At 33.1% G+C, this 24,504-nt stretch overlaps 1 protein-coding gene across 1 annotated transcript in view; it reads right to left on the bottom strand.

The window, feature by feature from the left end:
* Ints7 (integrator complex subunit 7) overlaps positions 1-24,504 on the bottom strand; it is a 70,404-nt gene that overhangs the window by 40,582 nt on the left and 5,318 nt on the right. Inside the window, exons 2-7 of the mRNA XM_046452261.2 lie at positions 19,858-19,987; positions 19,308-19,454; positions 14,595-14,732; positions 8,451-8,497; positions 6,585-6,784; positions 6,021-6,143 (exon numbers count right to left, since the gene is read on the bottom strand). Coding sequence (XP_046308217.1) covers positions 6,021-6,143; positions 6,585-6,784; positions 8,451-8,497; positions 14,595-14,732; positions 19,308-19,454; positions 19,858-19,987 — 785 coding nt within the window. The remainder of the gene's footprint in view (positions 1-6,020; positions 6,144-6,584; positions 6,785-8,450; positions 8,498-14,594; positions 14,733-19,307; positions 19,455-19,857; positions 19,988-24,504) is intronic.

The following is a 24,504-nucleotide window of genomic DNA, read 5'->3' on the forward strand; positions in this document are numbered from 1 at the left end:
AAAATTATAGTGAGATTTCAACTCACACCAGCTAGAATAGAATGGTAGCCATCAAGAATACAAACAATAATAAATACAGGAGAGGATGTGGAGAAAAAGGAAACTTTTATACTGTTGGTGGGGCTATAAATTAGTTTAACCATTATGGAAATCAGTGTATGGAGGCTCCTCAAAAGACTAGTCATGGAACCACCATGATCCAGCTATATTACTTCTCAGTATTTACCCTGAAGAATTAAAGTCATTTTACTACAGTGATATAAGCATACCCATATTTATAGCATCACAATTCACAATAGACAAACTAAGGAACCAGCCCAGGTGTCCATCAATGGATGAATGGATAAAGAAAATGTGGTATAAATATACAACGGTGTTTTATTCAGCCATATAGAAAAATGAAATTATGGCATTTGCAGGAAAATGGATGAAATTCAAGAATATCATGTTAAGCAAAATAAGTCAAACTCATAGGTTGAGGGTCATTTGTTTTCTCATATGTGAAAGTCAGAGAGGAAAAAGGAAAAAGGTATGAATCTCATAAAAATCAAAGGCAGGGCCGAGGTTGTAGCTCACTGAAAGAGCACTTGCCTAGCATGTGTGAGGCACTGGGTTAATCCTCAGAACCACACATAAATATATAAATAAAAAATAAAGATCCATCAACAACTAAAAAAAAAAAAAAGAAGAAGATCAGTAGAGAAAAGGTACTAAGGGGTGGGAAGTAGGGAGGGAAGAGGGAAGTGCTGGGGAGTGATATTGGCCAAATTATATTGTTATATTGTGTGCACGTGTGAATAGGTAACAACAAATCCCATCAATAACTATAATGCTCCATGTAAGGGAAACTATCAGTTCTCATCTTGGAAGAAAATAGTTACAGCATCTTGTATACTTGATCAAGGTCTTCTCCCTATAAAATAATAGTACACTGACTTACTTATCACTGGTTCTTCTTTGCTGGATCTTTCTCACATCATCATTCCCTAAATCTCCTCTAGCAGTATTCTCTCCCCAGGGGAGTCATTCAGTCTCATGGCTTTAAATATCATCCATAGTCTCACATTTATTACTTCAGTTATATTTGTCAACTCGACTCCAGAGTCGTATCTTTGATATCTTATACTCTACACTTTATATGAATGATCATAAGTGAACTTTTGATTTTTTCTTAAAGAAATGAGACTCCCAGAGTCTTGCCTATTCAAGTTCATGGTGATTCCATTTACTGAAGGCAAAAACCTTAGAGCCACTTTTCTTTCTCTTATACTATGCATATGTCAGTAAATCCATCAGTTCTGACTTTAAAATTTATCTATAATATCATAACTTCACACTACAGCCCCCACTACCACCCTAATTTAGGTAACCACAGTATTTTTTCTACGTTATTATTCACAATTATTAAATATTCTCCATTTGTCTTTACACCCCTACAATTTAGTTTCTATATAGCTAAGCCAGAGATTCTTTTAAAATTTTAAGTCAGATAATGTTCTCTGCTCAAAATCTTCCAATGGCAATCCATCACATGTATAATGCTCCTCTCTCCAACTACCTACATGAGAATCTATTAATTTCTCCTAATTTACAGTCACACTGACCTCACACCCATGAATGCTCCTACTTTTTTCCTGCTATTTCTGCTGGTATGGCTCTTCCTTAAGAGGCCCTCAATGTTGAAATTGGGTGCTTGTTCAAATGTCACCTTCTTAGTAAGGACTTCCCTTACCACCTATTTAAAATTACAACCTCCATCTTCCACCCTCACTAATCCTCTTCCCAATCTTTATTTTTCTCCACAACATTTACCACCAATCTCACTTGTTTACCTAGCAGAAGCAGAGGCAAATCTTCTTGAGAGAAATGTACTTCCATTCCGGCCTTCAGAGAATTTCCACACATACTTTTCCAAGAAAAATAAGTAATTCAAAGTAACAAAACAACCAAGTTTATAAGGAAAAATGGTTCTATGACAATGAACCAACAGAATTATCAGAGAAAGATCTGAAAATACTTTAGATAAGCTGAAGAGTATATGTGAATAAGAAGAAATTATCCAGAACACTGCACAAAGTGGTAGAAAATAAGACAATAAATAACATGGAGGATTAAATGAAGTACTAGCAAATATTTAATTTGGGCTCTAAGAGGAAAAATGAGACAGTGGGCAGTATCTGAAGGAATTATGACTGACCATTTCCCAGAATTGTGGACAGATGCCAATCTTCTGATCTAAGAAGCCCAATAAATTCTAGATAATTTAAAGGTAAGAAATTCACAACCGGACATTTCATAGTGAAACTGCAGAACATCAAACCAGAGAAAATTTTAAAAGAAAAAAGAAAGCCTTCAAGAGAGTATTGTTATTTCTCAGCAGTATTAATGGAAGCAGACAGCAGAATGGCATGTTAATGTCCTGGCAATTTTATCCCCACAGAAAGTATCTTTCAAGATTGAGGACAAAGGGCTGCAGTTGTAGTTCAATGGTATAGCACCTGCCTAGCATGTGTGAGACACTGGGTTTGATTCTCAGCACTGCATATAAATAAATAAAATAAAGGTTCAACAACTAATAAAATATATATATATATATATATATATATATATATATATATATATATATATATAAATAAATAAAAAGATTGAGGACAAAAATTTTCAGAGAAGTAAACATGAGAGTTTACCACCACAGACTCACTGAAAGACTTTTCAAAGACAGAAGAAAAAGTACCCCGGAGAGAAAGATACAAGAAGAGCAAAGACAGTAGAAGGCCCAAATGAACACTGCATCCTAAAACAACAGCAAAATTGTACAATCAGAAAAAAACAGAATTAAAACATATGATGGGCCAGGTGTGGTGGTGCATGCCTGTAATCCCAGCAACTGGGCAAGTTGAGATAGGAGAATTGTGTGTGTCATATCACCCACAGAAATTTAGCAAGGCCCCAAGCAAGTAAGCAAGGCCATGTCTCAGAATTAAAAAAATTTAGTTTGGGGATATAGCAATACATACAAGTTTAGAAGATTGTCGCTATGGATTGGATATGCTTTAGTATGTCCCCAAGGTTTCATGTCCTGAAATTTAATCCCCATTGTGAGATATTAAGAGAGTGAAACTTAATATATGGTATTTAAAGGTGGGGCCTCTGAGAGGTGATTAGGATTAGATAAGGTCAGAAGGGTGAAGTCCCCATGATTGAATTCTGGTGGCTTTATAAAATGAGGGAGAGAAATCAGAGGAATCAGACATACATGTGTGCTCCCTGACTCTTGCCATGTGACAGCCTGCAGCATCTTCACTATCTGTCATCAAGAACGCCATCACTAGATATGGTCTCTGGACCTTAGACCTTTAGAACCCTGTGAGCCAAAATAAAGGTCTGTTTTTGTTTTTGTTGTTAAAACTTAGTCTGTGGAATGTGTTATTAAGCAACATAAAACAGACTAAAATAGGTATAATAAAGTTAGAGTGTGTTCTAAGGTCTTTGCAGAAGAATTAACTTCTAGACTCAAGAAAAATAACTGCATGTCTTTATTTCTAGGTTAACAATTAAAGGAATGGAAGAAAACTGTAAACTTCCAAATTATTCAAAGGATGAAGAATGGTTAAGATATTAAAAACAATCAATCCAGAAAGCAGACACTCCTTTCCCTCAAAGAGGAAAAAAAACAGAAATATAGATAGTACAAAATGAAATGGTAGATTTAAACTCTTATGTGAAATAAATCATAGTAAATGTAAATGAACCGAAGTCTCCATTTGAAAATGACAAAGTCTGCTAGGCTGAATTAAAAATAATCCAATTAAATGCTATTATAAGAAATGTCTGAAACAAAGAGCCAATGCAAAAAGATGGCAAATGACCTACTATGTAAATACATCCAGGGGAAAACTGAAGTAGGCCATATTAATAGCAAACAAAATAGACTAGGCAAGAGATATATTAAAGAGGCCTAAATAAGTGAGAAGATATAGCAAGTTCATGCACCAGAAGACTTAATTTGCCAAGGATCAACGAAGTATATTTATCTAACACACATAAATAGCAACTGCAAGTCAACAGGAAAGTGGCAAGAGACTTGAATAGCCATATCATAAAAACAGGAAATCTAAATGGTCAATAAATATATACAACTTTTTAATCAAGGAATTACAAATAAAACTATTATTTCTAAATTGTCAAAAAGTTAAAATTCTGATAATTTTACATTTGTATATGTTGGCAAGGCTATAGATCAACGGGCACTCTCATAGCAGAAATGCAAATTGGTTCAATTACTTCTTTTCTTTCTCTCTTTTTTTTTAGATGAAGTCTCACTATTTTATCTAGACTGGTCTTGAATTCCTGGGTGCAAGCAGTTCTCCTGCCTCAGCCTCTTGAATAGCCTCCTGGGCAGCCACTGTGCCCAGCTTGAAAAGACAAATATTCTTTGAGTTAGAACTTTCATTCCTGCTAGAGAGATTTGCACATGTATACCAGGAGAGAAACAGAAGAGTGCTCATGGCACCATTGTTTGCAACAGTCCCATGTTGAAAATAACCCATTAGGAGCAAATAAACTAGAGTATATCCACACAATGGAATTCTAGATAGTAATTAACAGGAGAAAAACCCATGTAACTTACATCGATGACTCTAGTCAGCATAATGTTGAACAGAAAACAGCAAAAACAATATTCGTTAGGAAGAAATACATAATGGTAAAACACTGAAGTAGAATAAAGATAATTATCTCAAAAATCAAGACAGTTGTTTCCTTTGGATAGGTGTAAAGTTCTGATTAGGAAGGGGCATGAGAGGAAAAGAGATAAGGTCTACAACGTGCAATGTTTTATTTCTAGTCAGATGGTAGCTACATGAGTTTTAAGCATTTAAAATATTAAACATACATTTTATATACTTTTCTGTATGCATGATTTATCTAATAAGAAAAAAACTGAGAAGGAATAAGATAGTGCATCTCACTTATCTTTCTAACTATGTTTTTGGTTTTGTGCACAAGTTCCCTTAAACGACTAACATAATTTGGCACATTCTCTTTTTGGAAAGGCAGAATTATTTAGGAGGAAAAGCACTAAATAAGGGCTCACAGGACAGAAGCTTTCTTAATTAAATGCTTAATTAAGTTCTCTTAAGAAGCACTCTTAAGCATATTAAGTCTCTCTGTACCCTAATTGCCTATCTATTAAAAGCAAATACTAACAATTGCCCCTATCTCTTGGGATATATATGACTATTAAATCATAATATAAATGAAGCATGTTTAGAAAATAGCAAGCATACAAACAGAAAAACGGCAGCTTGCTTTCCATTATCTGAAATTCAAAGATTTTTGTTACACTGGATCTCAGATGATGACAAGAGATAAAAATTAAACACATGAAAATAAAGACCAAATTCTAATAATTTCACTTTGAATAGCTTTAGTTAGAAAACTGTATATCAGTTATCAATAATGAGTAAACAAATTTTCTATTTAAAAAAATAAATACAGAATATTAAATTTAAACTAAGAAATGGTTTAAAAGATGTCACCTCAACAGCTTAGAGGGAGATCTGCTTGTGTTTACTAAAGAAAACTCAAGAACATCTTTTGCGCCAGGTGTAGCGGTGCATGCCTGTACTCCCAGTAGCTTGGGAGGCTCTGCAAGACCCTATCCAAGAAAAAAAATAAAAAGGGCTGGAGACGCTGGACTAAAGGAGACAGCAGAAAAAATAATTTAATTGAGTTTCTGAATTAGCCTCAGTGAGGCTACAGGAAAATTAAGAAACTGAGAGACAAGTCTCATTCACTTTAAATAAGCTTAACCACTGAAAGATGGAAATTTCATGTATTCTGCCATTTATAATATAACTTCTGCCAAATATTACAATGCTCTTATTAGAGGTTTTTTCATAATCAGCCACTTAGAAGATGACAGAGATAATATAATATTATGATTCAAAACAATTTATTCTATCATAATATTATACTATATTTCTGTATAAAATATTGATGTTCAAAATTCTGTATACCTGGATATTCTCCCTACTCCAAGTATGTGGTGTTTTATTGGCAAGTAATTTCAGATCTTGAATAGCAAGCCTCTTTACTGCTTTCCTGGGATCATTCTTCAAATACTGCAACAGAAGTTGAATCTATAAAGGAAGTAAAGTCACTCTGTGAAAAATATTGTCACTGAAATTATCATTTGGGATGCAGTACTATTTAGTGAAACTCTTATATTTGAGACAAGACGTCAAATCAGAGCCTTCTCACTTAAACAGCTATGGACCCATATTTGTATATAAAATACTACCATTTAACCTATACAGTTCTAGCATAGGGACAGGGATTTAACACTCAAATCCTTTCTTTACTGCCAACTTCACATGTTGCCATGTACTCCCTGACACTCCATTTTCCTTGAGGGCACCCAAGAATCAGTATGAATACAGAGAGGAAAAAGAAAATTCTACTGATCCTTATCAGATAAACTGACTTTGTTATCAAAACTTATGGGTTACCTGCTTGTTTTTTAAAATCATGTATTTAACATGCAAGTTCACTAAAGAATACGCAGTTTAAAGAAAAATTACCTGCTTAGGTGTATCAACCAAAGATGAAGCTGCAAGCAGAGTAAAAGTGTGCAAAGAAACAATCACCATTTTGGTGGAAGGATAGGACGTGACCAGCTGTTGTAAAAGCTGACGAGCACTGGAAGCCAGGATTGCATCATGGTGCATATGCTGTAAGATGGGGATCAACTTCAGTTTCAAGTCTACTGGTGTAGCTAAACCTAGATACAGAAACAAATGCTCAGAGGTTTCTGATCATCATCCTTAATAACAGTTCAGATTTAAAAGGTCTGACTCAATTAGCAAAATGTCCATTTAAAAACAAATAGCATACTAATACATTATTAATGTTTACAAAATTAAAGGTAATTAAATTACTACTAATCAATATGTTCAATAGTTTTCTCCAAAAGTATTTATCTTAATATTAACTTTCCAATCACATTATATTATATAGTTAGTAGAAAATGCCTTTAACAGGCACAGTTGAAAGCAATCATATTTGCTGCCTCTTTCTTCTCATATTAATATGATTATACACATATATACATACACTCAATGGCTAAAATAAGATTATATTAACAACTTGAATTATTCCGTCAACAACTTAAGCAAGATCAGTATGTGAATTACACTGTATAAAAAAGTTGTGAAGTTCTCTAAACTTTTTCTGTATAGCAGTGTCTTCCTTTACTGCATATACAGCTTCAACTCCACGAGGAATAACCCCAACGCATCTTTTTTTTGGGTACCAGGGATTGAACCCAGAGGCACTTAACCACTGAGCCACATCCCCAGCCCTTTATTTTATTTAGAGACAGGGTCTCACTGAGTTGGTAGGGACTCACTAAGTTGCTGAGGATGGCTTTGAACTTGTAATCCTCCTGTTTCATTTTCCTGAGCTATTGGGATTACAGGCATGTGCCACGGCATCTGGCTCCCAATGCATTTTTAACTAACACTGGAGCTAAACAAATACACATAAAAGATCTTTCTTTTTATAGCATTGCTTTGTGGCCATGAAGAACAAAAATTTTTCAAACATAATGTACTACAAACATGCCAAAAGCTAATTTACACTCTGCAGATCAATGGATTTCCCACTGTGAAGTAACTGCTGGTATGAATCCAACACTACATTTCACAAACAGCTTAAAATTAAATATCAGATACTCTAAAACTTCTCTGCCATTTCTTTATCTTGAACCCAAACTTTCTTGCAGCCAAGAAAGGCCACTAAATTGCACAATTCACTGGAATGTCATTTACAAGAATACAAAGAAGGTGGTGCTCTATAAAATTGTGCAATGCTGCAGACCCAGAGCTGCCTTCAACAAATGTTATGTACATAAATGGGATTAACACATCATTTAGCAGGTAAAACTGAAAACTAGGGCTTTGTAGGCTAAGGTAAGGAATTTGGATTTGATTCTAGTTGCCACTAGAAGACACTGGAGGGACATCACCAGAGAGAGCTCCAAAGCCCCTAATAACATTGTTCTCCCCCAATTCTGAATGTTTTTCCCCCATTTATCTGCATGCTTCATTCCTTTCCCTCCATGTCTTACTTCATCGATGGCTTCCCCTATCAACATATATAAAATACAAAAATTCTCCTCCAACCCTGCCATCTACTCTTGGGACTCTCTTTCCTTCTTATCTTATTTTTGTCCATAGCACCTGATATGTCATATATGTATTTCTCTATTGACTCCTCCACCCCTCTAACTAGAATGTAGGTTACATGAGGGCAAGGGCTTTAGTTTATCCATTTCTATACCCAAAGCACCTAGTACAGTGTGGCATATCAAAGATGCCTAATAAATATTAACTATTATTAATACAAATCCCATTGTCACTTCATATTACTAAATGAAGCATACATACCTTGAATCATTTCACTGATTTTGTTACATATTCCTACAGCAAAATCCCTTTAGAAAGAGAGAACAGCAATAAAATTTTAAATGCAAACAATTAAATTCGCTTAAATTTTCTAAAGACTTGACAGAGAAACACAATACTCTAAATCATGACTAATACTCCAAGAATCAGATGCTAGGAGGTAGGGTAAGAAATACAATTAAAACAAAATTCTAACCACCAGATAGCTTATGTGAACACTTTTTCTTTTTTTTTTTTCAAATATTTATTTTTTAGGTGTAGATGGACACAACACAATGCCTTTATTTTTATGTGGTGCTAAGGATTGAACCCGGTTCTGCCCACGCTAGGCAGCGCCCTACTGCTGAGCCACAATCCCAGCCCATGTGAATACTTTTCTCATGCAGTATTCAAAAAAGATGACTGGATTAATAAATTTTCTTGCAATTTATATCACTAAATGACAATATCTAAAACAGTCACTATTACTGAATATGATGTTTGAAGCTATACTTTCAATTAAGAAAAACTTTTATCACACAAGCTCTGATTATATAACCAATCAAATGCATTCCTAACATAAATTTCAGAAAAAGAACAGGTATGAAGTAGAAGAAATGCTGGAAATATGGATAGAATCATATAAAACTACTTAAAGTTTGCCATGTTTTCAACATTAGATATGTGTATTTTCCAAGGTGCTGCTTTTGATTCTACTTTAGTAGAAACATCAACAAATGTTGCAAGATTAATAACATGAATGATTGGCATAAAATACTATTATGGAAAAAAATTATCTAGTATGATCAAATCTGGCTAATTAAGTCATAAGTGATATATGAAACAAAATACTTTCACTCTGGTGTTCAATGGAAATCTAAATATTTCCTGCCATTAAGACATTATCTGTGGGGCTGGGAATATAGCTCAGTAGGTAGAGTGCTTGCCTTGTATGCACAAGGGCCTGGGTTCAATCCCCAGCACCATCACCAAATATATATATATATATTAATTACTTGTTGTTTTCAGTTTCTTTCTCTTACAACTGAATAGCAGAATTTTCCACAGGCTACATGATACAGGATGACATCATCTCTCAATAGCTAATATGTGTGCTTTGTATTATTGTGTCTTCTAGAAATTTCTCCTTTTTTTCAGAGTGCTAGGGATTCAACCTAAGACCTTGTGCACTCTATCACTGAGCTATAGGCCCCTAGAAATTTCTAAAGTTTTAGACTTAATGTATAAATATGAGAATAACTCAGTTTGCTCTTACTTATTCTAAGTACTTATCTTAGATTATATCTATTATAATCTTTTAAAACTTATTATCAACCAATAAATCATTATTTTGAAGTCCTGATGTTTTCCTTGTGTTTATGCAGAAACATATCAATATACTCTGTCTTGCTTTGCAGCAAAAATTATATTTTTCTAAAATTCTATATACAACTACTTTGTTTTAGACTTTAACAATATTTTATTTTAAAATAAAAGAAAGTTTATCTGCAAGTAATTTTTCTTATACTTAGGGGTAATTATTAGTTTGAAAAACAGAGATAAGAATAGCTTTCTCAGCCCATAGCTGTACTATATGAAATTTGAGATGCCGGAAAAGATGAACCTGACTGTTATCAGAGAGTTCTCTAACTCAGAAGGGAGGAATTTATTTTAATGAAATAGCAAAACTATAAATAAGGAAGAAACATGGCTTGATTTTGAAGAGACTAAAAACTTAGAATGTAAATAGGACTAAGTATTTTAACTACAGGCATGTTGTGCTCTTTCAAAGAAATAAACTGCTGTTTATAGCTTTTCAACCTAGAAATAAATGACAACTAAGTTAGGCTAGAGAAGAACACACACTAGGTGAGACTTGTGCAACTGATAATACTGAATGCCTGCTGAAGTCAGTGAAAGAAATCAAGGCACCAACACTTTCCAACAAGAGTAACTTTGTTGGGGCTGGGGATATAGCTCAGTTGGTAGAGTGCTTGTCTTGTATGTACAAGGCCCTGGGTTCAATCCCCACTACCATATTAAAAAAAAGTAACTTGTTAGAGATTTGGCTGCATATATAAATTAGTAGCTCATCTACAGAATTTTATTTTTGCCTTCATATTACTGTGGCCAGATGTTTTATTGTGCTTGTAACTGTATCAGTGCCACCCAATCATAGAGTATCTTCTCTTATGTAAATTCTTGACAAGAAATACTGTTTGTGAAGAAATTTTTTTTTAATCTCATGGTGTATTCTGAAATAACAATATTGGCATTTTCACCTATGGTACAAAAACAATGAGGAGTGAAAACTCTCTCAAAGCAGGCCCCAAACTGTATTAACAATCACTATATTCTTCACTATTGTACACTCACATAAAAAAATGAAAAAAAAAAAAAAAAGCCATTTGTACTTCATGTTCTTAGTAAAACACTGAAAATTACTAACTTTACTAAATCTCAACCACTGGGTACATGTCTTTTTAACAGTTTTCAGCAAACTGGAAAACACACTTACAGTAAACAGTGATGTATTTCACAGAAAGTGCCAGTATAATTGGGTTATGACATAAACTGGTTGTTTTTTCACGCGTAATACCATGGTTATTCAGACTTGGCTATTTGACAGACAGATTCTTGAAATATGAATATAGTAAGTTTGTAACCTTGAGGCAAGTAACAAAGTTTTTAAAATTAATTATAATAAGTGTTTTCAAATTTATCCATTAAGATTTTTGATATAAAAACTTAACTTTTTATGGAGTTATAGAATTCTAGAAAATTTGTTCTAGTCACAGTTTGAAAGCTTAATACTTGTCACAGTGAAAGCCTTTCCTGATGAAACTGGTGGTGATATTAACAAATATGATCCTTTGATATTATTACACAATGGAATAAATCAACATTTGGATATCCATATAAAACACTGAACCAATATTTTCCAAAAGACCAACATGTAAGTTTTTCAATTATTCATTTACCTAGATAGCCTTTAAAAATACTCCTCCCTTTTCATACTACGAATCTGTGTCAGACTGGGTTTTCTTCATATACTTGATAATCAAAAAAACATGTTACTACAGATATGGTGAATACAAAAGTTGATGTGAGAATCAAGCCATACATTAAAGAGTTTTGCAACAATGGTAGACAATGCCATTCTTCTCACAAACTGGTTTTTGTTTTGGAAAATAATTATTCTCACAAAGATATTCTTATGTTGGGACTGGGATTGTGTCTCAGTGGTAGAGCTCTCCTTTAGCACATGTGAGGGCTCGAGTTCAATCCTCAGCACCACATAAAAATAAATAAACAAAATAAAAGTATTGTGTCCAACTACTTCTAAAAAAATATTTAAAAAGATATTCTTATGTTAATAAATTATGGATTTGTTATTTTAAAAAATAAGTACATAGTTTTCAAATTTATCCATTAAAAATTTTGATATATTAAATATAGTTTAATATATAAAATATATAAACAAAAGTTCTTTGTGGACCTCAGTAAGGCTTTACGAGTATAAAGGGATTCTGATAACAACTAGTTTGAAAACTACTGCTCTAAGGTATCAGTCCCACACTTGCATAAGAAAAAGTAAGATATGAATGTCTTTAAGGGTAGAAGGCAAGTGGTATATATTACGTACATATAGACGACTAGTTCCTATTTCTGAGAGCTCCTGCGCTGTTAATCCTTCTGAATTGTTTAGATTTCTGCATAGGTGCCTCCTCTTTCTCAGTTTCAGCTCATGTTACCTCTTTAGAGAGGCTTCCCCTGCTATCCCTAACTAAAGCTAAATATTTCCTCATTATCTATATAAAAACTCTTTTAACTTCAAAATTTAAAAATCTGTTATAAGCCTTTAGGGCCAACAAACTACAAACTAAAAACCTATGGATTTTTTTTTTTTGATCCAATAATAATTTTTAATTCTGAATAAACAAGATAACTTAAAGATAATGGTATTAAATAAAATAATCTGATATTCCAGTTACACACTCCCCACTTCATCCTCCTTTCTCCCTCAAAATCAGACATGACAGCACTGAGCACTTTCCCCTACTAGTAACAACTGGCTAGTGTCCAGGGACAATAGTCCCTTTCATATGGAGCCAATGCTCTTCAGTTCAGCACATTCACCCCTAGAGGACACCTCTCTTACTGACAATGCTCACTGGCTCCTAAAGGCATTTGGAGCCTGTCAACTCCCGCTCAGTGACCCAAAGATTGGCTCTTTAAAAATACAAAACTTTAACCTTTTGAATAGGATTATTAAATTAATTCTTAAGGTTTGATTTAGCCAGTTACCCTAAGATCCAAAATTGAGAGAAATACTAAGTCAGAAATCCATCAATGTTAGTAAAGACATGTGATCTCAAGCCAGTCACGGGGCAAGAGGTAAACGCTGATATCAAAAATATGTATTTCATTAATTTTATACTGATATATTTGGATAAGTCCTTCAGGTTTTCCTACTGGACCAATTTGGTATTTTTAAAATATCTCAAATACAAGCATATAACACTGAAGCATGGTATATTAAAACACTTCCTATACAAACTGCTAATTTATGTGCTTTCTGGTCATCAATTCCATAAGTGAAGAATTTTTGTTTTTTTCTATGTTAGTCTTAAACACTGCTCAAGAGAAATCAGAAATCCTATAGCTGAAATAAAATTAGCTTTTGATAAAACAAGAGGAAAAACTGAACTACAAATGATTTTCATCCATAAAATTTAACCACTGAATTATAAATTCATCCAAAATTAGAAGTTAAATTTAGAAAACTATTTTTGGAAGCACTGGACATATATAATTAACCTAACAGATTACAAAGCACACTTTGATAGAGGTAATCAGATGATAACTATTCACAGCTTAACTCCTATTCAATAAAAAATTTCCGACAGTTCTCTCAATATCGATAACCCAGTAAGAAAAAACTTCCTATTTTCAAAAGCATAAATAGGAGGGGCTGGGGCTGTAGCTCAGCAGCAGATCACTTGTCTCACATGTGTGAAGTACTGGATTTGATCTTCAGCACAACAGTAAAACAAACAAATAAAATAAAGGCATTCTGTCCATCTACAACTACAAAAAAAAATTTTTAAAGCATAAATAGAAACTATATTCAATTATTTCTCTTCAATTCTACTGTATTTATTAATTTTGAGCTGTGAAATTAAAAATCATATGCTTTCTATACTCTTCTCTTCCAATGAGTAATCACAGAATTCTTTGAGATTTGATAAAATCAGCTGAAGAGAAAATTATGCATATATAATTAAAACTGGAAGAAAGTTGGTGATTATGTCAAGTTTTATCAAATTTAACAGACTTTATTGAAATTGCTATTTATTATTTGCCTGATTATAAAACTAAAGCTAGTTCATGGCAAGATGTAAAGAAACTTAGAATAATTATGCCATCTTATCATCCAGAGACAACATTTTGATATATATATATATCCTTTGAACCCTTTTTCTATTCCATAAATACAAATATTTATTGTTACAAGTTAACATTAAAACTGTCATTCTTAGCAGCAAATGCTAGTATGCACTGCTGACTCCTTAGAAGTGGATTTTCTGGGTTAAAGGGATATATATTTTTAAGGTTTTCATACATATTGCCAGAATGGTCTCCAGAAAGCAATGCTAATTTTGATGTGGGCCAAGGGGATATTACTTTTTACAGAGGTAAGCATACAAGTCAGATCATAGTTAACATCTCAGCTAAAAAAATCTTCTCTAATATAATATTCTGAAAAGATTAAGTTGGGTTTAATTCAAATTACTGTCTCTGTCTAACTGTACATGGCTGTATATACATAGTTTGACAAGGAAATAGTAATAAAATAGCAATTTAGTACCTTGAGTGGGTGTGCAGAAGATTCTTCAGTGGACAAATCTGCGCTACCCCATGAAACCTTCCTAAATCACTCTATGCTGATCTTGTCCTCTGGAAACCAACATCTGAATTTAAGCTTTCTATAAGTCCTGTTTCCCCGACATGTTGTAAATCCTCTTGGAAAAAACACCCTGTGATTTATACTTTTTGTAACCCATAATGTTTATATATACAATAACCAGTTATTCCTTCAAAAAAATCTTGGGAAGCCAAATTACTACAATTGCCTGTGCTTACTTTGACTGTGCAGAGAAGTTTGCAGCAGCAAAAACAGCAGCTTCAACTTCTACATTATCATGTGAATCCAAACTCTGACGAATACTATGATGAGCATTCTTCCTTTCAGGAATTATTGATGCCAGACTTCCCAACATCCTGCAGTAATAGAGAAACCCAAGAACTGAATAAATTCAAGGTCAGGAAAGGAAGAAGCAAAGCAAGCTAGATTATCAGAACTAAAGTTTGTAGGCCATTCCATTTCAGGTGTATAAAGCTTAACTTCAGGAATCAAGCAATGAGTGGAATTCTAAACACTTTTACATACTTTAATATGCCAGAGCTATCAAAATGGCTTACCTAACACAAAAAGTTTCAAAAAATCATCTTGAAATACATCCAAGGTACCAAATAGGGCCCAAAAAAGAAACTTTTTAAATTACTAAAGCATTAAAATATCAATTTTCCAGGGTTGAATGAAGTACATTTTAGCAAAGCATTAAGAATATAACATTTTTACTATTAAGCAGATTCACAAAGTAAATCAGTAAAACTTCCAAGACTTTTTCTCTCACATCAATAAATAATGGTATCGTGATTTTCAAATCTGTCTTCAGTATCAAGAGAACAGAGGTAGAGGATGCCCCCTAGAGCTCATACCAGAATCAGCAACAGTGAGGAAGTTAACTTCTAGAAAACACAATTCATTTTATATAATAAATAATTATAATAAAATCATAGATTTGAAAAAGAAAAAATCCATTGTTTGCAATATAAACTACAGAAAATAAAGCCTGAAAAATCCTTTTGGCAGAAAGCTATGGATTTTAGAAAACTGCAAAACAATGAAATAAACAGAACCTACAATGTTCCTATAATAACAACCTTCCTAAAATTAACATCCTAAGTGAATAATAAAGTTAATTTCCAACTTAACATGTCTTCACCTAATGATTTTATGGAGCTATAACTGATTAGAAGTAAGTAGTTGAGTTCTTATAAAATAAATACAAATGAACTAAATTTGTAATTTATAAATCAACTTCAACAAAAAGTTTTGAAATTGCACATTAAAAAAAAAACACAAAAAACAGAAAAGGCTACCAATGTAATATATTTTTTTACCAGAAAAGATCACCATATATTTTATTACATAGTAACAAACTTTTAGCCAGGTTTTATCAATATTAAGATCCATTCTGTACCATATCTTCTTTATACAACATAAACTGTAGTCAAATACACTCGCTTACATGCCCAAATCCTTTTGAAAGATCCATCTTAATAGCCAGATTTTTTTTTTTCAATTCTATGGAGATTTCTAAATGTCTTTTGGCATATTTCTTCATTTTATCATACAGGAAATAACTTAAGGTGGATTTTTTTCATTTTACATCAACAAAAGTAATTTACTTCATATCAGTTCATTGGAATGTGAATTAGAACTAGAACAAATCTCTCTAAACAGAATAGCCATACTTCTTTTTAGCTGACTAGTCCACTGTTCCCCATTATCTTTTTTTTTCCTTTCTTCCTTTTTTTTGGGGGGTGGGGGGCAGGTACTGGGGATTGAACTCAGGGGCACTTGACCATTGAGTCACATCCCCAGCCCTATTTTGTATTTTATTTAGAGACAGGGTCTCACTGAGTTGCTTAGCGCCTCATTTTTGCTGAAGCTGACTTTGAATTTGAGATCCTCCTGCCTCAGCCTCCTGAGCCGCTGGGATTACAGGTGTCCACCACCATGCCTGGCGAAAAACACATTATCTTTTGAAAATTATAAAAGCAACAAATTATGCCCCCTCCTTTTAAAAGAAGAACATTCCGAGAACTGCATTGTATACACTGAATATGTATGGTAGTTAACTGTGGTAAGCACACGTATGGCTAAGTTAATTGGTTTATCATTGCCAACATCTGGGGAGGCTTTCACATAGTCACAGTTTGAAATTGTCTGCATACATACACACATATGTATGTATGTATGTGTGTATGTATGTATATGTATGGATGTATATATATATATATATATAAAAATATATATGTATATATTCTGAAACATATACTATTTAACTTGTAAATACAAAAACATAAGGGACATGATGCTGATTTACAACTTCTATATTAAAACATAACACTGAAAGTAATTCTGTTCCTGGATTTCAGGTCCTAAAAGAAGTATTTCTCTGCTTTGTATGTAATGCCTAAAACATATATCTGAAAAATTATTGGTACTAGCATATATAAGAAACTCACATAACTTTATAATAAAAAGATAAATAACATAAGATGGGCAAAAGACACTTTTTAAGAAGATATGAGCTGGGCATGGTGGCGCATGCCTATAATCTCAGCATCTTGGGAGAATGAGGCAGGAGGATCGTGAGTTCAAAGGTACCTCAGAAACTTAGCAAGGCCCTAAGCAACTCAATGAGACCCTGTCTCTAAATAAATATTATTTTGTGTATTTTGATGTGGCTCAGTGGTTAAGCTTGTCTGGGTTCAATCCCCCACTATCCAAAAAAAAAAAAAAAAAGATATAAGCTGCCAAAAGGTACATGAAAAAGTACTTAACATCATTACTGCCAAGAAAACTCAAGTCAAAGCCACTATACATCCATTAGAACGACTAAAACTTTTAAAAAGCTAACATCAAAAGTTTTGGCAAGGTGTGAAGCAGGCAGAACTCTCATACATTGTTGGGGGAGATATAAAATGGCAAGAACACCAGAAAAAAGTCTAGCAATTTCTTATAAAACTAAATATACATTATGAATGATCCAGTGATTTTACTCAGAGGTATACACCCACCAGAAAATAAAGCATGTTCACAAAAGATCTCATACAAGAAGAATGTTCATAGCAGCTTTATTTTTAATAGCAACAAACTGAAAATAAATGTGTTTGTTGTTAAGAAAATAGATAAATAAATTGTTATAGTGATACAATAGAAAACTACTCACCATTAAAAAATGGTTATTGATATACATGGGTTAATCTCAAAAACACTATGTTGCGTCAAAGAAGTCTCACACAAAAGGATTCCTATTGCCTGAGTCCATCCACATAAAGTTTGAAAACACAAAAACTACTAGTCTATGATAGCAAAAAGTCAAATGAGTAGTTGCTTCTGGGAGGTGATTGTGGGGACCAGCTCAGAAGGGGTACACAGAGATTTCTAGAGTGATGGTAAATTCAGTATTTTCAAAAGGGTTGGGGATACATGAGGCAATTGTCATAATCAGTAAATATACATGTAAAATTTGTGCTTTACACTGTAGGCAAATTTTCATTAAAAAAAAAAAAAAGATAATTTTTTTTACCAGAAAAGATCACCATATATTTTATTACTATGTAATAAAATTGATATGACTTTTCTCCTTGAAACTGAACTTTCTTTTTGAGAACTTTCTAGAAATTACTGGTTTTATCAATTAGAGCAGTCCTTACAGAAGAACTGAGGCAAGGCTCAACTGCTACCTAAGAGAAGGGGAAGAACGCAAAATGAATGGAATATTCAAACATTAAGCTACTTTTTTTCAAAATATTCATACTAGCTCTAATTATTTGTAAAATTTATCTATTCCTTAAATTCTATTCTTCTTCTTTATTATCCTCGGATTAAAAAAACCATACTTGTAAAAAAAAAAAGAATTCAAACCTTATAAAATCATACAAAGTCTATTATAATCCACAACCCAATGATCCTGCCCAAAATCATCACTTTTAACAGGATATGTTCCTCCATATTTTCACTGAGTCAAACAAATACACACATTAGTATTAACTGACTAAAATTAGTAAAAATGTAAATTATCTGATCATTTTTTAAACTTAGTATCTCTGTATATTAGTACATACAGACATGTCATTCTTTGAAATTGATGTAAATTAACTGTTCTCATATTGTTAGCATGATTCCCCCCAATTTATCATTGTAAAATAACACTATGATCATCCATATACATCTTCACCAACTTATTAACTGACTTTAAAACCATGTATTTTTCAATTTAATCTCTCAAAAGAAAAGGAATAACAAAAGCACTTAATTATGAACAAAAAGAATTGATGCTTGAAGTGGAAAAAAGTAAACTCAGGCAGAAGTGACATCTTGGACCTCCTGATCAAAAAGAGGATTGTCTGGGCAGGGAGAGTCAGAAATAAAAATTATAATTTATGAAAATAAATTTCAAAAAAATCCCCTAAAATTATACATATAAAAAATTATGGTTCACATAGGATATGAAGCTTACAAAAGGAAATTTGAACAAAATAAAAATTTAAAATAAAAGTGCCAAGAAAGAAAAGGAAAGACTAAAGAAACTACAGTGGTTTATCCAGTGTTCTCCAAGAAATTCTAACATAAACTATCACATGCAAAAATGAGCACATAACCAGGATGAATGTAGAAAACGGACAGAAAACAAAGTCAAGAAGGCAAAAGTTCAAAAGGAACTGAGGCTAAGCTATATTGAAATTCACCAAGTTACTTGATCAGAACTCCCACCTACATAGAGGAATGTTTCAAATACAAGTTAGGCAACAATTTACCACCAACACAGTAATAGAGATGTTAATTGAAAAGAATTTCAGATTAGGATATTACCACATTTTTGCACTGAGTCTTAGTCAAAACCCAAAATAAATCTCTAATATTTAAAATGAAACAAGTAAGTACATTGCCTTTAGTTACAGCTTAGTCTTAGGATGAATGATTATTGAACAGCATACCGGAGTGTGATGGCTCTTGCTACAGGATCATTACTATGAATCACAGAGAAAATTCTCTTCACAAATTCATCCACATTTAGGATCTTCTCCAAATGCTTCTCACTTTGTTGGGTAACTTTAAGAACACATAGCCTCAGAAAATTGTTTCTAGGAAAACCAGAGATAATATAATTGAATCACTTTAGGAAAGTAATATCTGGGATTAAAGCAACATTAAAGATATTAAATTTTAGCAACAGGCAAATGTTTTTCCAGCTTATCATTATCTGTTTCACCATTGAAAGGGTTACCTGAAGTCTGTACTTCAAGAGGATACCAAGCATAAACATAGCTATGCCCTAAAGAAGTAAATACTCTCTGAATCATATTCTTCATTTTTGCTAAGTGTCATTAAATCTCATACCAAGGTGTAGTGCACACTGCAATATGCTCCACTAAAATGGTAAGTAACCATGTAGAAGTCCCAAAGGGAAAAAAGAAAACCATAACACAAAACAAAGAAATATGAACAATACATGCTTTAGAATAGTGAGGCTTTTAAAAGACTTACCCAACTCTAAAAACATCAGCTAACTTTAGGAATGCAGAATTGATGAGAATAGGAAATGGATACTTCTGAAAAAGCCTGGGAAAGCGGACAACTGCTTCACACTGTTCACCAAGTTTGCCAGATCTTAGACCTATCAAAAACATGAGAGGAGAGCACAACTTAAAAATTTGTGTCTGCAAGTCAAAAAAAGCAGACACCAACTTATTACACAGTAAGGTAACAATCATTCTTAACAATTACATAAAGTACAACCATAATTCATTTCTCATTTAAAAATAGTACATAAATTAGTAATTTGATAAATTGATACTTTTAGATACATAATAATGAAAAAGAAAAATAATTTTAAAGGTCAGTAGTAAATTAAGGCTATTCAGGGGCATAAAATAAATGCTAAAAAATTTCTAAACCACAGAATTTATGTTCTCTGACCACAATGGAATTAAATTAAAAAGAGTAAAATATTGGGGTTGGGACTGTGGCTCAGTGGTAGCACACTTGCCTGGTATGTGTGAGGCTCTGGGTTCGATTCTCGGTACCACGTATAAATAAATAAAAAAATAAAGATCTATCAACAACTAAAAAAGTATTAAAAGAGCAAAGTATCTAGAAACCTCCCAAATAATTGATAATTAAGCAATGCACATCTAAATAACCCACAGATGAAAGAAGAAATCAGAAAGAAAATTAGGAAAGTATTTTGAACTGTATGAAAACGAAAATACAATTTGTGGTATATTTAGTGCTTCAAGGAACATTTATGACATTAACTATATTAGGAAAGAAGAAAGGAATCCAATCAATGATCTAACAAGGATGCCAACATAATTCAATGTGGAAAAGATAACCCTTTTAACATGTGATTCTTAAAAAATTAGATATCCAAAAGAAAAAAAAAAGTTAACCTCAACCCTTAACTTGCTCTATAATCAAAAATTAACTAAAAATATGAATCTAAGATGTAAGATTGAAATATAAGATCTAAAATTATAAATTGTAGAAGAAAATGGGGGAAATTTTCGCAAGCTTGTGTTAGGCAAAGAATTCTTAGATTAAAATACAAAAAGCATGATTCATAAAATTAAAAAGTGGTAGCTGAATTCCACTGAAATTAAAATTTCTGTTCTTCAAAAGATACTAGAAAAAAAAGAAAAATACAAGACATAAACTGGAAAAAAATATTTACAAAACAATTAATTTGATAGTTATCTGATAAAGGACTTTATTCATAGTTGTTATAACTCAATAAAAAGACAACCCAATTTTTAAATGAGCAAGATTTGAGGAGAAATTCCATTAAGAAGGAAATATGGATGACAAATATAAAAACACATGAACAGATGCTGAACAGTACTAGTCATCAAGGAAATGAAACTTTAAAACTACAGGAAGATATCACTCTGCACTTACTGGACTGGCAAAAAAATAAAATAAAATAAAAAACACGACAATACCAAATGCTAATGAGGATATGGAACAATTGTAACTCTTAAACATTGCTGATGGCAATGCAGAACTATATAGTTCTTTGGAAAACAATCTGGCCCTCAGCAAATATATGAAAAAATATTCAATGTCATTAGCAATTAGGGAAACACAAATTGCAACTACACTGAGATTTTATCTCACTCCAGTTAGAATGGCAGCCATGAAGAATACAAACAATAATAAATGCTGGAGAGGATGTGGAAAAACAGAAATACTTTTACACCATTGCGGGGACTGTACTAAAGAAATCAGTATGAAAGTTCCTCAAAAGACTAAGAATGGGGCCAGGTGCAGTGGTGCATACCTGTAATCTCACCGGCTTGGGAGGCTGAGGTGGGAAGATCATGAGTTCAAAGTTACCCTCAGCAAAAGTGAGGTGGTAAGCAAGTGAGACCCTGTCTCTAAACAAAAAATAGAGCTGGGGATGTGGCTCAGTGGTCAAGTGTCCCTGAGTTCAATCCCTGGTACCCTCCCCACCAAAAAAAGACTAAGAATGGAACTTCCATTTGATCCAGCTATATCACTCCTCAACATTTATCCTAAAGAATTAGAGTCAGCATACTATAGTGATACATGGATACCTATGTTTACAGTAGCACAATTCACAATAGTCAAGCTGCAGAACCAGTCTAGGTATCCATCAATGGATGAATAAATACAGAAAAAAATGGTATATATATATACAATAGAGTTTTACTTTGCCATAAAGAAAAGTGAAATTATGGTATTTGCAGGAAAATGAATGGAACTTGAGAAGATTATGTTAAGTGAAATAAGTCAAACTTGGAAAGCCAATGATCGTTATGTTTTTTTCATATGTGAAAGCTACAGAGAAAAAAAGAAAAGAAAGTTGGTGGGGGAAGGATCTCATGAAAATTGAAGGGAGATCAGTAGAGGAAACAAGGGGAAGGAGGAAGAAAGAAAAAGGATAAACACTGGGAATGATACTGGCCAAATTAGAGTGTCATAATTGTGTTCATATATAAATATATAACAACAAAGCCTACTGTTATTTACAACTATAATGTACCAACAAAAAAAGGAAAACATTCTGCTCCTTTCTAAATAAAGGTAAACATACGCTTACTATACACTCAGCAATCCTACTAGATATTTACCACGTAAAATGAAAACATGTCCACAAAATGATCTGTATACAAATATACACAGCAGCTTTATTCGTAATAACCCTAAACTGGAAACAATCCAAATGTTCATCAACTGGTGAATGAATAAGCAAGCAGTTTTAAATATGAAATTTCACACAAAACTAAGGATTTCTGGCTTTTAAAAAAAATTAAGCCACCCGAAATATCACTGACCAAAGAAACAGTAGAATTACAGATCTGTGCTGAAGGTCAGTTTAGGTTTGACATCATTTATGATGGTAGCCATATACCCTATGATACGACTTTGTCCAGCTTATTTTTTGGACACCCATGAGTAAAATGGAACCTTGGGTAAAAATTTATAGTACTGGTAAGGAAGTTAATGTAGCTAATCAGAGACTACAAAATATATGCTGGATAAAAAGGTGAAAACAGGTATAGGGAAAGTAGAAAGGTAATATACTGAGGTCTGAATGAAAATAGAGAATGGTCAAAATAGCAGTTAAAGCAGGGCATAGTGGCATCTGCCTGTAATACCAGCTACTTGGGAGGCTGAGACAAGAGGATTACAAGTTCAAGGCTAGCCTGGACAATTTAGTGAGACCCTGTCTCAAGGTAAAATTAAAAAGGGCTGGGGGTGTAGCTCAGTGGTAGAGTGCTTGCCTAGCATGTGTGAAGCCCTGGGTTTAATCCCTAGTACTGGGAAAAATAAAACAACAACAACAACAAAAAAAAAGCAGTTAATCATAATGATGATGATGTATCCTAAGTGCTTATTCTGTGTCAGATGTTCTACTAAAGTACTTTACAAGTAATAACATCTCAGTATAATCACAGAAGCTAGGCACTATTATCTTCCCCATTTTCAAGATGAAGAAAAAGGCAAAAAACTTTCCTAAAAAAGAGCTAACAAATGGCTAAGATTCAAATCCTGGTAGTCTGCTTCCAGAGCTTATGGTCCTAAACCATTATGCTAAAATCCATCTCTAGCAAGCAAGTAGAAAGACAGATTAAAATTAAAGAATAAAACATTTGAATTAGTGATTTCAGAGTGGCAAAATTCTGAAGGATGACAAATTCCAGGAAATTGAGGAAAAATAACAAATTATGGTAATCTTAAAGTTCTGATCAAGTTTCAAAACAGCAAAAATTTCTAGACAGCATGTATTAGTAGCTCTTAGTTGCAAGCTGCACAAAAGCTAACTAGCTGATAAGTAGAAAATGGGTTTATTACAAGACTAATAAACAAAAATTTAAGGCTAAATTTCTAAGAACATTAATACCACACTGCCAAATTGATTAGATGAGGACACCTAGCATTGCTAGGAAACACCAGATGCTACAATACCACCTAGGAATATCATAGACATTAGTGCTACTATTGTACACTAAGAATACTGAAGCCACTCTTGCTGTCAGGACAAGGACCGGTGAGTATGCTCTTCAACTCTTCTTGCATAACTCCTAAATTAGAGCTCAAAGGAGGTGTGTCCAATTGGCAGAGGCTAGGCCAGACACTGCACTCTTTCAAGGATCAAGCAGGAAGACAGTTTCATTTACACCTTGATGAGACAGGGCTCATGATGTAGGACATTCCTCAAGCACAGAAATGATCAAAAGATGCTAAGCAACCACTAACATGACTAACATTTACTGCAGAGTACCACTAATGAACCATTACCAATAAAGAATATTTCAGGAGGATCTATCATATACATTTGCTTTAGCTAAGAGATGATGATGATGGCCATGATTCAAAATGAACCATCTTAATATCTAGTCATTAAAAAAAAAAAAAAAAAGGTGTTTGTGTTGGGAAGGAAGCAGACATACAAACACAAGTATGCATCACACATTTAAGGTAACCTGACAATTCACAGCTTAATAAACTGATGATAGCAAAGCCTTAATTTATACTTAAAAAGCAGATACAAATGAAATAATGTCAATTCAACTAATGATGCATTAAAAATAAGCATTCTTTTCCAAAATTTTCAGAAATTGTTATGTGTACATGGTGAGATTGAGTGCAGTAGGCACATAATAGTGA

This window comes from Marmota monax, unplaced genomic scaffold (assembly GCF_021218885.2).
Source record: "Marmota monax isolate L192 unplaced genomic scaffold, Marmota_monax_Labrador192_F-V1.1 WCK01_AAM20220418_F8-fsc00105, whole genome shotgun sequence".
Taxonomy (NCBI): domain Eukaryota; kingdom Metazoa; phylum Chordata; class Mammalia; order Rodentia; family Sciuridae; genus Marmota; species Marmota monax.